At 44.9% G+C, this 20597-nt stretch overlaps 1 protein-coding gene across 3 annotated transcripts in view; it reads right to left on the bottom strand.

The window, feature by feature from the left end:
• ZNF423 (zinc finger protein 423) overlaps positions 1–20324 on the bottom strand; it is a 224784-nt gene extending 204460 nt beyond the window's left edge. The window contains exon 1 of one of the 3 annotated variants that reach the window (XM_030955692.1): positions 20023–20324. In XM_030955692.1, the coding sequence (XP_030811552.1) occupies positions 20023–20062 (40 nt within the window). In that variant the 5' untranslated portion in view covers positions 20063–20324. The remainder of the gene's footprint in view (positions 1–20022) is intronic. The other 2 variants (XM_030955690.1, XM_030955691.1) reach the window with 2 other exon arrangements.
• Between the last annotated feature and the right edge of the window lie 273 nt (positions 20325–20597).

The raw sequence follows: 20597 nt of genomic DNA, 5'->3' as shown, positions 1-20597 counted from the left end.
CCACCAGCCCCAGTGCTGGCTCTCACTGGGGCCTGTCCCCTGTCCCAGGGCCGGATGCTGCTCCACACCGTGGCAGGAACAAGGTCACAGCCCTGCCAGGCCCGGGGTGGGCAGAGCCACTCACGCCTGGATCCTCCTCAGAGCTGGACACGTGTGACCATAGGAGAAAACACCCTCCCCTGTGCCTTCTTCAGGGTACAACACCACATCCTCCCTCTCTCCGAGCTGCACCAACTCACTGATTTTTGACTATGTAAATAAAAGAATCCAGTGGTACAGTTGTTCAGACCCCAAACTGAATTTTGAGGGGGAGTACTTGAAAAATTCAGCTCAGAGTGCTTTTATCAGGATCCTTCTAATGGCATTTGCAAGTGTACCTTAAAATCAGGCCCATCTTCTCAACCTGTGCAATCCTGATAACTGAACTTGAGAGGGTCACATCCTGTATTGCTCCAAAACTCACTTAGCCTTGACTCTCCTATGTTTGTGTTGGTAGGACTTTGCTTAAATAACCTATTTGTTGGGCTAACACAACATTTTGCTTGGCTTGCAAGCCCCATCTGGGTAAATGCACATTTCCCTTGTTTCATTTTTTGATAATTTTCTTCTGTAGTCATTTAATTGACCTTACAAAGATGCTTGCAGAAGTTTCAATGAGGCATAGTTAGAGCTTTCAAAAATACATATAATTATGCACACCTACAGACTCTAAGGAAAAAATAAGAAACAAGAACTGATCCTGAAGAGCCCAACAGGAGATTTGCAAAGTTTTGGTTTAACACCAGCAGCTGCATATTTGGAGTTTATGGCAGATAAAGGACTTTTACAGAATTAGGACACAGCATATTTATACTGGTACCACCCCATTGCTAGCTGAACCCACCACAGTGCTGTAGCAACTGAAGCTGTGTAGTGTGGCCAGTCCCTTTCCATTTGTAAAGATGGACTTTATCAGGTGCTTTAAGAACCCTTGGTGCATCCCTATGTCCCATCCCTCTCTGAAACACCAATGGGAAGCTCAGCCCTAGCAGTGTTACACAGCAGACACTTGAACTCAGCAAGTTTCACACATTTAATGCCAGTGGAAAAATCTGACATACAAACCAAAGTCTTAAAGTTACCCCCACAGAAATCAGTCGTGCACCCAGAAAGTGAAGTGAGAGATTTTATTTGCTTAATGAGAGCAGAGGGGCCCAGACAGAGGCTCAGAGCAACAAAAATCAATCTTGCACACAAAAAAAGGACAAAGGGGCAGGTAGGACAGCATAGAGGGGAGGGCCAGGTTGACAAGCTTCTCCCAAAAGAAGGGCAAGTGTTTCCTAGGAGCTGGAGTACTCAGGCAAAGGTCAATGGAGGAGACAGAATGTATGTCAGCTGGGGCATAAAGTATTGCAAAAGTAGGAAAAAAAAATGAAAAGCAAAAGGAAAAGAGGACTTGGCTGGACAAAAATCTAATCCTACTACTATTAGGGATTACAGGACCTCTGGGTCAGCAGCAACTTGAGAACAGCACTACTGCAACTACCTGTGCCGTGCTGAGAGCTAAAACCAGAGCAAACAGCAGGTGCCACTTCATCATTCCTGGCCCCTGCCCCACAGGGGTGGGGTAAGATGCACAGAGGCACCGAGACTCCTGGGAACACAACACAGGGACATCAGGCATCTCCGGGGGCCCTTGGCCTACCGCCATAAATATTTTGTGTCTTAGAAAGTCAGGGGAGCCCACACCTGTCAGCAATCCCTGTAAACAGAAGAGTCCCCGATTAGAAGAGGCAGATCTTTTGTCTGTGAAGCAAGAGCCCAAAAGGAGGAGCGAGGGTGGCAGGCGAGCAGGCAGGGCTGCAGAGCCGCTCCAGCAGCGCCGGCGGACGTCTCGGCAGCCCTCCTGCCGCAGCAGCGCCGAGGTGCCGACCCAGCGAGGGGGAGGCAGCGAGCCGGGACCCGCGGGGTTTGCTGCAGTATTCAGACCTCGGGCTGGCGTGCTCCAGGGAGCGGCAGCTCGGCTATGTGGAGCAATTTAGGTGGAGGCTGGCAGACGTATTGCACACGGACTGAGACTGCAGTGCACCACCAGGGCTAGAAAGGGTCGTGCTGGTCCGGCTCTTCTCCCCGAGCCACAGGCGGTGGCAGGAGCAGGAGGCCGCAGCCGTGCCCCCCGTCCGGCCGGGTGTGTGCGGGCGCACGGCTGCCGGACAGACCCAGCACCGACCCCTCCGGCAGATGGCCGCCCCCCGGCCGCGGCCCATCCCTCACAAAAATTACATAAATTTAAACAAGGCAGGGAAGGGGAGAAAAAAAGAAGGAAAACAAATCAGGATCATTTCAGAGCGGTACAAATAGGAGGCTCCGCTGGCTGCAGGAGTAACCAGCTGATGCAATTATCCTGGCGGCCGGCAGTAGACCATCTGCCCGGCTCCCGGGTTGCTGTTGTTGCAGTCTCAGCGGGGCTCGCTCCCAGAAGAGCGGGGCCCCGCGGCCGGGAGGAGCCATCTGCCCGGCCCCGGGCTGTGCGTGCCGCGCTCCGCGGGGGACGGCCCGGAGCCAGCCCGCTGCCCAGCGGCCCCGGGCACGGACACGGGGGGCCGGGACGGGCAGCTGCGCTGCGCTTTCTGCAGGGGGTTTGCTCGCTGTCCCATGCCACCACACAAACCGGTTGTGTTTCTGGAGCATCTTTGTGCCTGCTTGTGTTCAGCGGTTACGCGGTGTGCACGGGGGAGCCTGGGACATCCCCTGTCCTTCAGGGAGCGGTAGGGACACTGAGGAACCAGTGACAGCCACCCCATCCCACAGAGCTGCTCCAGGGCTGGCCTCAACCCTGCACCCCATGATTTATGCCACAGTGAGGCTGGTGACTGCCACCTTCATTTATATTTTGTCATTTCTATGTTTGTCAATGAAACACAAGTAGAAAATGACACCCAGAGGGAAAGGGATGAGCTCTGTCAAGGAAACTTGAATGCAGTTCTGAGGACTTCCATTGCAGGTAGCTACCTTTGCTAAGGCAAATTGCTAAGGCAGGTACATTTGATCTTTCTGGAGTTTTGCCAGTTACACCGTGTCTACTCTGGGGGTATGGGAAGCGCCCTGCATTACCCAGGGGTTGTGCTGGGTATCACCTGGAGCCAGGTTTCACTGCTTTCACTGACAAGATTTCTACAAACTTATCAGTCTCAAACGAAAAGAGGCAAGAAATTGTAGAGGTTTTTTGTCCTTTTAACCATATCAAGTCCATATACTTGGACTTGCTGCCCCAGTTCAGTCTCTGAGCATTCATGTGCGATCAATTAAACAAACAATCCAGTGTCCAAGTGGGCTTCATTCTGAATTTAAGCTTTCATTCTATAAGAATTTATACTTTTCCACTCCCAAATTAATTTCTATTCAGAAAGAAATTAAGTAGGGAGGGATGCAAGCCTGTGCCAATCCATCTCACCACTTCCCCAACACTGACAAGTCCCTGGGCACTGAGCACAGCAAAACTTGCCCATGGCCAATTTCCTGGGCCATTATTTCAGGCCTGGCAGCTTCAGGAGAGATGCAAACTAGGGAACAAAGTGCTTCCCCCATGCCTTGCTGCCCTCGGCCAATGGCAGCCCTATCCCATCCCTGCACCTCCCTGCAGCCTAGTGCTTTCCTCTCTGAAGCTAAAGCCTGAGACCTGCAGAGACAAGGCTGATGAACCCATTAACAAGTGCTAACACAATATGTGGGTGTGAGTTATCAGACCACACTTACACTTCAGTTTTAATTTAGACAATGCCTGGAACTGTTGTCAGTCACAGCTGAACTCTTTATCTCTTGAAGTGAATAAAGGAAAGGAAGCTCTGAAAACGGCCAGGACTGGCCCAACCTGTCACCACATCCCCACTCCCACGTACTGCAGCCTCTCCCACAGTGCATTTGCCTGTATGAGCTGCTCACCATTTGCTGAAGCTCTCTCAGCAGATTTTCCCTCCTTTCTTCACCCTGCTGTTGTTTGTAGAGGTTTGGGACGACAGCTACCATTGACCAGCACCCCTTACTACTGCCTGGGGACCCCAGCTCAGAGTGGACCACCAGCAAAGGGTACATGTGTAAAACCCCATTTCTGGCCTGTAAAGATGGACTTGGAATGCTGGAAGCAGAGCTGCTGCACTGCAGGGAACCCAACATGAAGCCAGGCAGGGGCCAAAGCACCCAACCACAGTGGAACAAAGGTAAAAGTAGGAGTGGAGTGGAAAGCTCCACACTGTACTTAAAGAGGATTATGGTTACTGCTCCTCCACCTTATGACAATGCAAGCCTAAGGGTACCTAGGCAGAAATAACTCCAAATTTCATCTGCCATGATTACAGCCTCCACCATGGGATGGCACAATATATATAACAGGAGGCAAAGAGAATTGCTCTTAAGTTTCAGGTTGCAAATGGTTAATATTGCCCACTAAAAGCCATTCTCATTATAATGAGGCAAGGAATAAAGGGGATTAAAGTAACTTGAACGACACAGGTTAGAAGGAAAAACAGCAGTTCTGATACTGCAGAAAAACTCGTAGCGCTTCCTCTCTACAGGAGGGAAATTCTTCTCAGGCTTTGTTAGCACCATTCCTGCACTCCCTCCACTCACAAGTTTTGTCCATGGGCCCACAAGGGTCCAAGAAGGACTTTGTGGAAGAAGGAACAGCACAAGGAGCCCAGCAAAGGGCATCATCACTGGCTCCTGCTTATCCCTTAGTGCCCAGGCTGGGCAAGGGGCCCCAGCACCCACAAACCACAGGGGCCAATGCCAGGGTGGTGATTCACTTTGTTTCACAGAGTGCAATAAAAAGCTATTTTAAGATTTTTATATGCCTTCAAATAATGTTCTCATTGCTGTAGCTACCCAGCATAAACTAAATAAAAGCTCTAATCTCTAAAACACAGTACTTTTTTCCAAAAGCATGGAAATGGGGAGGGAAGAATGTACAAACCAAAACAAGTGGGTATACTTCTTGTGGGATCTGCACTAGGGAAGAAATGCAGAGCAAGTCTCCCTCTCCCTAGAGGGTCTTTTTTCAAGAGGGAGAATAATAATAATGTAGTAATAATAAGCACTTATATAGCGCTTTACATTTTCAAAGCACTGTGTAAACATCAACTAATGGGACACAGTAGAATAAGTAGTGTCTAAAGTGAGTTTATGTACTGCATTATATTTTTCTATAAAGTGGCTGGGGCTGGTTTTAAAATTAAATTCCCCCACATATTGATACTAGTGCAAATGAATCTTCTTTAAGAAAGTGTAACAAAAACATTTTTCTCATTAGTTACCCTCGACAACCTTCATATTTCCAAATTTTGGCTCAAAGCAAATTGCTCAGACAGTTTCATAGGTGCAAAATGCATTTAGTTTCACAAGAAGAACAGGTGGGCTAACTAACTGCTTAGGGTGATATATCAGTACACTTGTAGGCATACACCAATGCCTTCCAAGAGCAAGTCACATTAAAGATTGAAAATATTTCATAAAAGAAAGATTTTAAGAGAGAAACTGAGGAACACAGAGAGCTGGAACTATTGCTACCTTGTGGACAGAAGAGCAAGGTAACCAGCACCTTCTCAGTAAAGGCTGCACAGCAAGGAAAGAAGTCTCTACACTCGAACTAGAAATCAAGCATCACTTTCCATTTTATACAACAGAGTTAACAGGAAAAACATCATCTATAATAGCGAAAATGAAACAACCACAAAGCAAATCCAAATATTATGACCTGAACCATAACATCGGTGTTACATTTCACTTTCACCTATCCAGCATCTCCCAGTGTTTAATAAATTCACTCTACTCTCCAAGGCACAAATGTTATATCCTCTTTGCATACTACTGAGATAGAAAACATTGAGAGAGGGAGAAAAAAAAATTGACACATGCTCCTTCTTCCAGGAGCCATGGCAGAGGCAGAAGGGGAAAAATCTGACTCCAAGTCTCTTCTAGTAGCCTGGAGTATCTTACTATTTTGCAAACTTTTCTTTATTGACAATAATTTGCTTTACAACAAACCCAGGTGCTTCTGTCATGAACCAGAGCCCAGCATACACCAGCATGTAAATAAAGAATTAAAAGGCTGCACAGGACTGAAGCAACTGAGGAATGGTTTGAGTTTTTCCTCTTATTCTCAAGCTAGGAATCAAATGCCAGTCAAAAATGCCATGCTGAATCTATCTACCTTTAGGCATGCGCTTAACTGTAAGTATGTGAGTAATCCCAGTGGTTTCAGTTTTGGGGATTTTAATAGTTGTATGGTTTTCATAACTACAGGAAAAACCCTTTCCAACAAACTGCCAGTGTGACTCCCTGTTGTACTACACCACAATTACTGGAACATATTTGGTATTTCTCAAGAGGTTCAGATAATGAAGAATCCTCCAAATTTTCTATTAGCCCAAACTTAGGAATTCTGCATCAGGGAGTTAACAGCAGAACAGACAGCGTACGTTAGGTATTGCAAAAGAAAGAGAAAGAGAGGCAGAAATATTTATAAAATGTAAACCTTGCTTTTTTTTTAAGTAAGGTTGTTTGTGAGCCCAGACTGCAGCTCAACCAATGCTATTGCACAAGCATGCTGAGTTAAAGACCTTATTCTCCTGCATTCCTTTATAAGAAGCATCATTTTTAATGTTTTCACACCACAAAGTCTTCCAAAATCTGAACAAGAGTAAAATTAAATAGGAAAACACACAATAAACCAGTCTCTTTTATTCTTTGATGTGCTGTTGGTTTAACACTGAATCACAGGCTTCTATGAAAAACCCACATCATTAGTTACACTTACAAGGAAATGTTTTTTAAAAGCAAGGAAAGGTACAATGTTGTGGTTGCTTTGGGGTTTTTGTTTGTTGGTTTTTCGTCTTGGCAAACAACCAATTCTTTTACTTCATGTGACTAAAAATAAGCAAATGGGGGGAAGGGGGGAGGAAGGTAGGGGGAGGGGGGATCCTTCCTAACAGGGAAAGCCATCAAAATTTGCTGCATCAGAAATTATCCCAGTAAGAACACAAACAAGCACAAGGCACTGCTGCAACTAGAGAGGCCAGGCTGGCCACCAGCTTCGTGGGCCCAAGGACACCACATGCTTTGGGCAGCAGAGGCTTTGTCCTCCACAAAGCCACTGTGACATTATAAGCCCAGGAACATGAGCTAGCCCGGGCAGGACATTCATGGGACATGGTGCCATTTCAGTCAACCATAGTCAAAATTCACCCCTAAGAAAACAGGCTATAAAGTAGCCAAAAGAGCTGGAATTTACCACAATATCTCCTGTCACCCAAGCACAGGAGACAGACCAGCCTCTGACAAAGAACTGTCTGGCACTTAAGTGCCAGGATTAGCACAAGCACCCACTTGGTGGTGCAGGCCCCATGGTGACACAATCTATGGTGCAAGCTAAAAGCAGAATAACAAGTCTCCCTTTCCCTTGAGATACATAACCTAATTTCTTAGTGGCATTATTTCTATGTTAGAATAGAGAAGAAAATTGTTCCCCAGCAATGCTGCCTCACACAAGGCTGCTGCCAGCCATTCCCCAGCACAGGAGCAGTGAAAGGTGCTGGCTGAACCCTGGTCCGGGTGCCTTGTCCCTGCCCTCCTCTGCTTTGCATTCCTTTCATGGCACAGCTGCCTGCCTGCCTGGGCCCCCATCCAGAGAGGGATGAGGAGCAGCATCCAGCCACTGCAGGGGCACAGCACCAAGCACAGCTCACACCTCTGCTGGGACATATCATTGTGCCAGGAATGGCAGAGAGCACCAAGCACTTGGACAACGTGAGTCTACTCTTCATCACTTCCAGGGAACTTCTTCAGGCTGTGCTTCACTATGGATTTGAGCACTTGCTTCAGTGGCCATCATTGCTGGGCACAGTCTCAGGGGGCTCAGAACCTGCCCTATCAGCCCCCTGCAGATACACGTGCACCCCCACTTCCTACACAAGGGGCCATGGGTCAGCCTCCCCAGCTGAGGCTCCTTCCACAAAGGCTTGACCCAAAGTGGAACTCAGATCCTGATAAGGAGTCTTGCCCTGTCCTAATACACCCCAGACCTGTGCTTGGCCAGCAGAGAGCTACAGGGTGACTTTTATGGGGGGCTGGTAGGTCAAATCAGCTCTGAAGGAAGCAGGACAAGGATCCAGAAAGAGAAGGAGAATGAACCCCATCAGATCTGCCCTCACCTGGAGCAGCAATGGGCACAGGCAGCCAAGAGGCAAAAAGCAGTTCCACAGGCTGAGTGTAAAGGTAATGGCAGCCTCAAACCAACCAGGGTTCCCTTCCAGAGCTCCTCAAACCAACCATGCTCCCTTTCAGAGCAGTGTGTTTAACATATGCCAATTTGCAGACTGTATTTAATCCAGGGGCTGGTGTGTGGTTTTCCAACATGGCAACATCAAATCAAGAAAATCTTCAGAAAAAAACCAAATTTGTTGGGATGCACCAATAAAAGAAAATCAAGTCAAGCCAGCAACAGATAGTAAGAAGGACAGAGAAGCAGATAAATTCCCTCTAATAAAGGGGCCAACTGCCTTCAGCCTCTCAAAGGAGCAGGATTACCATCTCCCCTCCCTGCCAGGGCCTCAGCAGCTCCCACCATGGGCTGAGCAGTGGCGGAGGCTGGACTCTGGGCTCACTACCCAGCAGGCAGGCCCACCCTGCCCCATCCTCCACTGCCATTTTCCTTCCCTGAAGGCACCTCCAGGGTTGTGGCCATGTTCTCCCCAGCTGCAAGGAGCTAAACCAGCAAAGATTCAAAGGAGGAAAAACAAGTACAGAGGCTGCAACCTGGGGAGGAAATCCTACTCAGGCCGCAACCTGAGGAAATCCTCAAGCTTCGCAAGCTCCACAGTGGGACAGATGCTATAGGAAGGGAAACAAAGCTGCTAGAGGGACTTCACTGACATTTTCTTAGGCTACAGATATGTAGGAATCATCATGGCCATTTGCCTGCCTGTTCCATAGTTGGGCTATTTTCCCTTGAAACCATCATCATCTGTGCATAAATTAAAAATCAAGTTCTTGGTGGCTACCTCAAGCAATGTTTTTATTGGGTGGTTTGAGGTTTGCTAGGAGACAAGAATTTACAGCTGGCATGTGCACCACCCCCAGTGCTTGGACAAACAGGCAGGGTGGAAGAGAGCACACGCAGCCAGGCAAGACACTATTCTCCCAAATAAGACCTGCAGAAACAATATTGCATTTTCTAAGGCTCCTTTGAACGGAGTTTTCCAAAGGCCCTCTGAGGGACAGCATAAACAAGCAATTTTGCTTCCTTTCACCTTAACATTGTGGGACAGAAAGGTTTTAGCAGCCCCTGCTCTGGAGCCACTGAAGACAGCAAATTCTCTACCTGCCTTTTTGTTTGCTCAAGTTTTGCCCCACATTGGCTTTGCTCATGCCAATCAGACAGCAGCAGGGTTTAAGCCACTAGTCTGATGTCTTCAGCTGTGCCACTGACTGCTACAACAGAGACAACATTTCTTGAATGGCCATGTGTGGGGATACAAAAACCTCATTTACTACTTGGCATCTCAAGGAGGACAGGGTGGTACAGCAGCAGGTGACAAATTAAAAGCTCATTTTTCTATGCACTTTCTTTGGAGCCACGTTTTGAATACAGACCCACTGGCAAGGGGGAAAATCATAACTTGGATACCTCTTTACGAAAATATGCATTTTGTCTTTGGGAGAATTCCTGGCGCATGTCAGAGCAGCCAGCAAACCCCATTTGTGAGCAATCTGCCTGCATAACACCAACAGCCCCACCACCAACACAGCATCCTTCTGCCAACTGCAGGGGGTTTGTGCCCCCAGGCCCCTGAGCAGCAGCTCGTGCTGCAGCCAGGGACACCCAGCAGTGCAGCCTGGCAGCTCTGCAGGCAGGGCCGGCAGCTCCCCCTCCACAGCACCCTCGGGGCACTGCAGCCAGGCACACCACGCCTCTGCCAAGCAGCTCTCGGGGGTGGGGGTTTTCAGACCCTCACCTTTATGTACAGGCTTATTTCTGAATTTACTCTCATTGAGAAGAATGAAAAAAGAAGCTCTCTGTTAAGTGTTTGAGACCAAAAATAGTAATCAAAATAAATCAAATTGGAGTTCTCAAACAAATATCACTTATCTGTTATCAAGCAGGAAAAAAACACCCTTGAAATTATAGGAATCAGGTCAATGGACTCATATACAAGCATTGGGCAAGACTCAAGAGCCAAAGACAAACACTCAGAGTTTCATTTTAAAACAGCTCATAATGCATTGTACCATACTCTTCAAGTATGCTCAGAATCAGACCAAAGTACTTCATCTTTTAAAAAAAGAAAAAATCTTTGAAGCAACAACTTTGGCAGCCAGAGTTGCCTACTACATTCCCCACAAAGTATCCCTGCCAGAAACACACCATTTTTTCTACACAATTCTAGTATAAACATAAATAAGGTGCAAGTCACACACAGCCCTCCTTCTCTACTTCCCCACCCTGATATTTTCAGTACTCTGCCACATCCCACATGCCCTCTGGGGGAACAGTCTGGTCAGTAAAAGCAAAGAAATTACAAAGGGCAAGGCATGCCATTTTCCTAGAAATAAAGGAGGCCATGAGCAAATTATCCAACCAAAATGCATCCACAGAATTCAGCAATAAATAATACACAAGCTTGGCATTACTATGTAATCCAGTATCTCTTTACTCCTGTGAGTAATCTAATGAAGCTACAGAAATCTGAGTAATAGCTTGAATAAGTAAATTAAAACAAAGCTACATTTACCTGTCAAGTAAAATAGCCAGAATGCTGCTGGTTTTTTCAGCACAGCAGGCAGGGTACATCAGAAAAACCCCCTTGCATTTTGCAACCATTTTAGTTGGCCCAACAAAAGATATTACCTATTCCTCTAAGCTTTCTCTTTCATTCACACATGAGCACACATCATTTACTGTATGTATTTGTGTATAGTCACACAGTAAGTGTTGAAAGCCTACTTTTTCCAGTTACCAACCTGATCTCCCCTTCTGTACAAAACCCTGAACAATTGCAAGTCCTCACAGGCCAAGTTCAGATACTGCCATGATCCTAAAATAGTTGAAACACCAAGAACTGATGACTGCAATCACACTTGTCCTCAAATGTCTCTATATTAAACAGAAAATAACTAGATAGCACAACAAATGCAGCAAAGCAGGAAAGCACTGTCACTGTCTAGTAAGAGCAGAAAAACTATTTTGTTTGGATCATTTGCATGTCTAGTGGGTTTTTTTTCTGCTTATGCATAATTACACACTTTTCCATGGAGCTAGAGTCAACTTTTCAAATCTGTTCCTTCCCTCAGTCTTCCAATTTAAAATTAAAAATAATATAGCTACAGCTCCAGGTAAGCCAACCTCCGTGCCAAAGCTATGCACCTAATCATCAAGCACCCTCTATACTCAAATTGCAGCAACAGATTTCCCACTTTTATTTCCCACTTCCCCATTTTATTTCTCTGTTTAGCATCTCCACTTCCCAAAGTATGAAGTTTAGCCTTGCTACCATGTTTTTTTCTCCACCTCCTTTTAGTTTTCCATTTTTTTAGACATGAAATTGAAAGAATGCAGAATCACAGTCACTGTCTCTCATGTAAATCTGTACCTGCTTATAGTGACAGATGTTAAACACAACCCAGGTCTCTTGGGTTTCCCCAGTGCCATCTAGGAGCTCCCACAGCCCTGCTGCATCTTCTGCACCCTGAACCTTCCCAGTGCTCCCCTGGAAATCCTCCCAGCAGCAATCTCAGTGTCAGCAGCAGGAGCAGGAGACACTCTCTCCAGCATTAGATCCTGAATGACCATTTTCATCAAATCTTTTTGCGCTGCTCCTGCTCTTTCAATTGCAGTGTAAGGAATGAGACTAAAATCCAACCCCCACTAAGACCTGTAAGAAACACTACCACAAAATCAAGAGAGAGCCTTCACCCTACAGCTGATAGCCTACTCAGTCTTCCAACACAAACCTCAATTAACAGAGCTACCCAGAGAGCTTAGACTTACACTTAAACATACAACCCAGACTCAGTTGCAATCAAAGGGGGGAAAAAAATTAATGTACTCACACTAAAGACTGCAAAACCAGCCACATACTCAGCAAAACACTTCACCTCTACATTGCACCACTCCCTTTTTAAAGCACACGGCAAGTCTGTCTTCACTAACAGACTTCTTATCCTCATTATAGTCAGCTGCCCACCAGGTGAAGCAAGTTCCAGCAATCAGCAGGTGGATGCTTGGCTAACCTGCCCCAGTAATAACCCAGACAAACCTCATCTCAGCCAGGTGAGGATCATCAAGAAATTAAAAGAGCTGCAAATTAAGCACCTGGTGAAGGGTGTCTAGATCCTCACCCCAATCTCTAAATTACCTGTGGGCAAATACTACCTAAAGCCAGTAGCAGCTTTTGTGAGTCCAATCGATTGAGTGGTTAAACTTGTACAGTCAGCAGGCAACCAAGGGAGGCATATATTTTAATGGTAGATGTGGAAACAAAGGAATTTTGATTAGCCTTGGGACTGGAGGGGGTAAAAATACTGGTTTAGGATTTTCCCAGGATATGCATATTAAGAACTTGTCTTTTTGCCCTCTGTGTAATTTTTTTTAATATTTGGAAAGCAGAATTAGGCCACATTTGACCAAACCTCCAGAGCCTAGCAGGAGCCAACAGAGACCGGAGTACAGCGACTTGTTAATTCTTGTACTTTTACTCATAGCAGGATTTCACTTGTGAGCAATGCATTTTCTGCAGTGCTATCAGAGGCTTAAACAAACTGTTTCTCTACAAGCAGGGATCTTTCCCTCTGCTTTGCTTTCAAACCTGAATGCATTGTTTACGTTCTCTAATATCAACTAGAAATAACTTCTGTGTAAAGAAACTCCAACTGTTACACTTCTGAAGCAGCCTTCGTTATCAGTGCCAGACTCGAGGAGAGCATGACTGCAGGTGATGCTACAAAGAGACACGAGATCAACCCTACTAGAAATTGCCCAGGAGAACACACAGGTAGGGTGGGTTTAAATGAGATCATGACTGAGATTATTTCACCCCCAGCATACCCAAGTGAGCCCTTCAGGTCTCCTGAGTGGCCTCTATGCAGCAAAGGAAACACTTCTCTGCCACAAAGGCTGCCTTACATTTGTACTTGCCACGCGGCTGCAGTAGCAATAAGTCCTTTGCTGTTTGTTCAGCTCTTGAAAGTCCTGTAAAGCATTCACCATTCACCTGTCACACTGCACAAACTGAGCCCTTTGAAATGAAAATCTAAAAGTAAATGTGTTAGTCAACGGCTGCTGCTGCTGCAACAAGAAGCAAGCCCGACACCAGCGAGCCTTCAGGCAGGTAATTCAGTTCAACACGAGACCGGCAAACAACAGTATGTTTTATTTAATTAGGATGAACAGAAGAGCTAAACCTCACAGCAGGGTGGGTAATGACAACATTTCAAAAATAATTCATGCCCAGGTAACAAAAGGGCAAATTTCAATTACATAAAAAAGCTAAAAAGTTGACTTAATACATCCAAGGGGGAAGAGAGAAAAAATTAATAATTATACTGCATATGATTAACAAGTGGCATTTACAAGCTCTACAAATTGGTCTTTCTGTTGCCTAATCTGTGGCTAGAAAGGAAAAGGTTTTCTTTCTAAGCAAGTGCAAACAATATAATGAAGGTACTTATGGCTAGATTCAGATGGGCATTGCAGTGCTACCTGAAGCAAGTCATTCTGTGGAAAGCGAACACCATCCACCAACCCACAGCACCACAGGGAGATCTGTGAGCCTGTTCCAAATGGCAGCACCCAGTTCCCAACACCATCAGGTCCCTTTGTTAACATTTTTGAAAACAAGCCATTGGAAGAGGTCAAAGCCTGAGACTTCTGTAGCTGGAAATGTCACAAGAGACCATTTAGTCCCTGCACATCCTTCTACTCCCCAGAATAATGTGACTCCAACAAGCCACCATAATTCACTAATGCACATATATGTACATCTACGTGTTGTCAAGATGTAGTACTTAAAACTCCCATCACCTTATTTGTCTAAGAGAAAAAGGAACCAGCAACTAAACTCCAATTACTAATGGACATCAGGAAAGAAAATGCATGAGAATCGACTTCTGGGCTCTAAAACGTGGAATAAAGGCACACAGAGCTCAGAGCTGGTCCTTACTTGGCTCCAGCTCCCACCTGCACTCGCTGAATCCGTGTCCACCAATGCATGCACCAAAGCCAGGCCCTCCCCTCCACCACCATTTGTCAGTCAAGATTTAGCAGGAGTCTCTAATAGGTTTTATATGACTACTATTTAATTTCTCCAGCACATTTGCTAGGATACAAGGGAATATAATAGCCATGCTTTTTCAGAGGCAGTTGCGGAGGACATTGATGGAGTGATGCGGATCTGATATAGGCATTTTATAAGACAGTTCAATTATTGTGGGTAATTAATAATCTTTTGTGTAAGAGAATGTTATAATACATATGATGCATGAAACCAAGAGATTATTTCTTTTTCCAAAAATAGTGGTTTGCATTTTTCAAATAATCTAAAACTGATTTCACAAATTGGAATTGGAAAGCAATATAAAAATTAACCAATTCAATAAAAATAGCCAAGTAAACAATTACAAGTGCACCTATCAAAGAGAAGTAAATATTAATTCTACAGTGTGAGAAAGTCTCATCATTCACAAAGCCAGCAGGTGAGGTAGGGTTTTAAAATGTTTACTGTAGTAATTGATCAGTGGGTACTACCTCAAGTACTCAGTTAATTTAACGAAGCTTAAACCACGTACCCATGTTTAACCTAAAAGTTAATTTGGCACCAAACAATAGATAGAACCAAGCCAAAGCCACATCTATGATAAGAAAATCTGTATTTACACAAGCTTAACACATCTAGAAAACATCATTTTTATATCCAATTCAGAGGATGGCATGAACATCTGCTTTCACTTCAAGACATTAATTTTCAATTATTGAAGAAAAACAAAATAAATCCTGACAAATTACTGGTAACTGTAGCATCTTTTGTTACTCTATTAGTTTATAATAGTAATTTAGAAATCCTACAATTAACATCCTACAAGACATCTCTGATTTTTTTTTCGCATGTGTCATCTGAAGCAATTCAGTAGTGAATGATGTTCTTTAACTTGCACTGATTGTACACAAATATTTTTGAAGAAAAACATAGGAAGAATTCTCCAAGAGCTGTACAATGGTAGTTGTTCTTCTTCAATGGCTTTAGACATAGCATCACTAAAAATATGAGATTTCTATTTTCTTCCCATTTATATTTAAATGTTTTGTGCTACCTTTCCCACTCTTTTCAATTTTTGGCCATGTTTATTCGTTATATTCACTGAGACCAATGGGAACAGGCCGCAATTAAAAGGTGTTTGCACACAGGCAGGAGTTTCAATCAGTAAAACCAGTTAAATACCACCCAGATCCCGTCCAGGAGAGCATACCAGAGGGAGAGAGAGGCAGGAAAATGGGACTTGTGGAGTTCAGAGGAGAACGCTGTTAGGCTTGTAGCAAAATACACAGGCAAAAATTAAAAACTGCAGGCTAATCCCTGAAGGCAGTGCTCAGAATACTGCACGGATTCAAACACTCTCAGGGCACCAGCCCCACAATGAAACACCAACATCTCCAATTATTCCTAATCCCCCAAAAGCTACACTTGATAAAGAACAATCAAGAGCGTAATCTTATTTGATATGAGTTTTATCAATTTTAGCTGCTGCTTTCACTGTATCAATAAAATTCCACCGAAACTTGAATGAACTGTAAAATTAAAGGATAATCGCACAAGTCTCTTGTATTTGGCAATTATGATTATACTTGTCAAAATTTAATTTGTAGAATGTACTGTTCCAGTACCTTCAGGTTCTTCTTTATCAACTGGGAAAAAAGGAAAATTATATCTTTAAGACAAGTATGAAAGACATTGTTACTTCCACAGTCAACTCTGTAACTGAGCTCCAACATTGTATAATTGACTTTGCAAGCAGAACAACAGCAATATAACAAAGAAAATGTCAGTGTTTTCACAGCGCTAATCTATAGCACTAGGAGGGCCTCCTGCTGTCAGCCAGAGCTGACAATACAATAGCTTTCAAAGGGATATTACCATCATGCTTTTATTCTTGACATCAATCAAGACAAAGAGAATCCTTTTCACAAGACATTCAAAATCAAACCTTTGTATGAGCAGATAGGTAAAACAGCATTCCTTTAAAGAAGATCATTCATAGCAATCAACTAATTGGAACTCAGCAAATGGTTGAAGTATTTTTATTTACTTTGCAGATAACGAAGTAATGAGCAACCCCCCTTTTCTCTTCTTGACTGACACAAATGAGGCAGGTAGGGTGTGAATCAAAAGTTTCTATCAGCATTTTTTGCCAACAGAAAGCAAAAAAATATGACAGCAATTCTGCAACTTCAAGTAGGATAACAAATCTAGAGTTAATTAGTGCATTCTTTTGCAAAACAGTTTGATTACCAACTAGCACGTTTATGCACAGAATATCCCCGCAAGCTGACAGCAATTTGCAGCACTGTCAAATTCAGCAGCCGAAGTGCATCTGATGCTTAAAACCTTGTGCCAATGTGAGCCCAGTCCCACAAAGAGCAGTCCAGTAATGCCTCAATTACCATTACATGGGACTGGAAATCCACGGGTTGCTGTTACCCACATCCCAGCACGGCACCGTCCAGAACCACCTCCAAGCACGGGAAGCTGCAGTTTGACCAAGGGCAGGAAGGAAGACCTGCCCTGCTCAGCCCCCTACGTGGACTGGGTGCCCCCCACTCCCTGCAGCAACCAGCACCAAACAAACCTTTAAGGACACCGGTGTTAATATCAGCTGTATTGGGGGACAAGACAGAGTGCTTTGATATTGACAGCTGCGTTATGTTCTGGGGTTCAGGTCCACGTGGTTTTAACAACACTGAGCAAGGTATAACTCTTCCTTACAGAGAACTGAAAAAGCTCTCAGCAGTTGAGGTTACTGGCAACAGGGCAAGAGTCTGTGCTGAGGAAAATTACTTTCATGGGCTTCATCTGTGATGTGAAGTCAAGCTTCAGAAGGTATTTTACTTCATCATTGCTACCACCACACTGTCCCCTAAGTGTTTATTTTGTAAACCATCAGAGACTCAATACTCACACTTTTATTCCATTCTCACTGATGTGAGACCACCTTCCTTTAGGCCAGCATTGTCCCCAACTACCAGCTAGAAGGTTAGTATCTTCAAGTTTGCACAAACTAATGGTCAAAACAAATCAGTGAATTGTATTGCAAATCATAAATCCCATGTCAGGGGGAAGCCCAGGGCTACTGCTGGAGTTACAGCTGCAGGAATTACTGTAAGTTTCTGCCAGGCTGAACCTGAGACCTCATAATACAGCACAGGGGCCACCTGACCTGCAGCTGTGCTGGCATCCACTTTGGGTTTGCTATCACTTCATTTGCAATAACGCGCATCTAAGACTTGTCAACATTCGATACTTCTGTCAAAGTCAATCACTTCTTTAAAGTCAGCATTGCTCCCACTTTAAGAGCAGGCAACTTGCTTTTTGCATGCAGAATAATCCCTTTCATCACAGGCACAGACTGATCCTATTTTAGTGCATAATCTTTCTGAATGAAAAAGGATACACAAATTTCGTAGTGGTTAATAAATAGCTAAGCTGCTATACAAAGTGAAATAAAAGATGGAAAAGAGAAAAATGTTAAATTATTTTAACTCCTAAATGCCACACATATATCCACGTAATTTATGCTTGTTTTCTTCTCAGCTGAATTGGGAAACCTATGACCTCAGAGTGCCTTTATTTATTACATCTCAATTATTTCCATGGAAACGTGTACTGTGGCAATCTACTGGGTTGCCAGCTCCCTAGACCACAAAATGTATACAACGGACTTTTTACAAGCAGAAGATATGGGTGAATAGAAAGAAATGAAGAATTTCTTTATCCTACATGCACATATGAGCTGCCTCCTATTATCCAGAATTTCACCCAGATTCAGCTCATTCTTAGACTCCCCGTTAGGCAGCTCAAACTAAGACCTGTAATTTACATCCAGTTTTTGCTGAAGCTGGAAACATTTTTTTGTGCCTAGAGACCTCAGAAATATTTAGAATCTTTAAAAACTGGGCTTCACCCAGCTCACTGTTGCAAAGACCTTCTAGATTTTTCTGCTTTACAGGGATAATGTTTCTCAGCTATGACTTGCCAGTAAGCTACCTACTTTAATTCATAAAAAGTGATCATGTAAATAGTGATTAGTTCTATATCAGAATTAGAGTCAAAATTTCATTATAAAGTATCAACCACTTGCAAGAGCTATTGCAGCCTAAAAGCAATGAGGAAGAAAACAAAAGAGTAATAAATGGTAAATATCTAACATTGTATGTCACAAGATGTCAAGGCTTACTAACTGAGCTTCTAGAGCAAACACTGTTTGCACTGGCATAGAACTATTTCCTGAATGTTCAATGTGACACTTTAGCACAGGAAAATATTTTAAACTCCAGAGGCCTGGCCACTAAATGTGATCCCCTCATCTGAGAGAAGTCATGACCCAAGGCCTGCTCCACTGTTCTCAAACTGCGATTCTTTTAGTTTCAAACAATGTATTTCAGAGCATCCCCTAGAAATAGCTCTATCTTTGCCCTTTCTTCTGGCCAGAGACTGAAACATTCATCTACCAATTACTGAAGCAGCTCCTTTAGCAGATTGTCCGGGATTGCGGAGGGTCACAATGCCACGCTGCAAACCTGCCCCACAGCACAATGCTAAAAGGTGCTCTTAGTTTGGGGAAAAATTGTTAAGGGGGCTGTACAAAGATGAAGAACCGACTTTACAAAAACTTGATAAACATTTGAAGCACATACAACTTACACTGTGATCATCTATTATATAATGGATATTTCACAAATAATATTAAATGGTCCTGCATGGGGTTTCAATTTGTTCTTTAGCGGGTCGATTAACTGCACGCTAATTTTGTTCACTTACGAGTTATTTAATTACAAAAGCTTTGGACTTTTTGTTTCATCTTCTGTGCATCCAAAGTTCTGATCCTATTGTGCTTCTACAACAAAGCCTCGGGTCCACTGAGTTCGCGACTTCTGCTTTGTGCAGAGGACAATAAAACCTTCCCCAACATCAGCTAACCTCCTCGTGGCTGGGAGCGAAAGGCTTCGGGAATCCCGCTTTCTCTCTCGCACCCATTCACTTAAAAGTCAAAAAGCTGGCAATGCGTGCAGTACGGCGCGGGGCTGGTCCCGGCCCTCCCTTTACGTTTCTCCAGCAGCTGTTTTCTTACGGAGGTAAACAGGAGATTTTAAACGCCGCTTCGTTGGGCACGGAGAAGAATACGCATAGTTTAATGTCTAACCTTTACTCATAAAGCCGTTACTAAATTTGGCCATTGTTTCTTCAAGCCCAAGCAAATTCTTAACCCCTATCTATCAAATCGGGTTTAATTCTCTCCTTCTTTCACCACCCTTACGCGCATTGGACAGAAGGAGCAAACAGACGGCGCTACTATTCCCAATCATAAAGGAACATTAATTTCGGGCTAACTGGCTAAAACACGAGTGAGCTCATTCCTCCCTTCCTCGGTCCGCCGATGCGCCACCGCACCCGAGCATCACCGCGAAACTTTCCTCCCTCCCCGCCTCAACGATGCCACCGGCTTCTTTCATCAATTATCGCGACACGTGTCGCCGGCGAGTCTCGGTCGGCACCGCGGTACCCACACAGCCCCGGAACGGACGGCGGCCGGGCGGATGCCCCGCTCTGGGACACGCCGTCGGTTCCGGGGGGGTATCCGCCACCACCAGCCCGTACCGGGGGGGGATTCGCAATCCCCGCCAAGCCGGGCCCCGGCCCTGATTGGCCGCGTCGCGGCGGCGGAGGCGGCGGCGGCTGCCCGGGGCCGGGCGGCGGCGGCGGGGGCCGGCGGAGGATGCCTTACCTTTCACCGAGCGGGGCTTGGCTTGCTTCCTCCTGGACATGTCCGGGCGTCGTGGCTCGTCCTCCTCCTCCTCGTCTTCCTCCTGTCCCTTCCTTCTCTTCCTCTCCCTGCCTTCTCTCTCGCCCCCCCGCCCCCCGCACCTCCAAACTTTGCGAGGCGAAGCGGCAGCAGCGGGATCGATTATTTGATTTTCTCACTTCTTTCGCCTGTTGCAATGCGGCAAGTTCAACTCCTCTTTCCACCCCCTCGGGCACCTTCCCCCGGGGAAAAAAAAAAAAAAAAAAAAAGGAAAGAAAGAAAAAAGAAGAAAAATCGCGGGCGCAACAGTTGCAATATTTTTTCCTTCTTTTTTTTTTTTTTTAGTTTTTTTGTTCTTTTGGGGTTTTTTTGTTCCCTCCTTCCCTCCCCCCCCCTTGGATGTGCAAATTCTACCGACGCAAAGGGAGCCCGGCCCGCGCCCCCACCCGCCTTTTTGTTCTCTTTAAAGTTTGCAGGCGCCCTGCGGCTCAGTCCGGCTCGCACTTTCGGAATAATAAATTTTTTTTAAAGGAGAAAAAAAAAAAAAAAAAAAAGCA

This window comes from Camarhynchus parvulus, chromosome 11 (genome assembly GCF_901933205.1).
Source record: "Camarhynchus parvulus chromosome 11, STF_HiC, whole genome shotgun sequence".
Classification (NCBI taxonomy): Eukaryota; Metazoa; Chordata; class Aves; order Passeriformes; family Thraupidae; genus Camarhynchus; species Camarhynchus parvulus.
The sequence above is the reverse complement of the archived record's forward strand: the minus strand, read 5'-3'. Positions and strand labels throughout refer to the sequence as shown.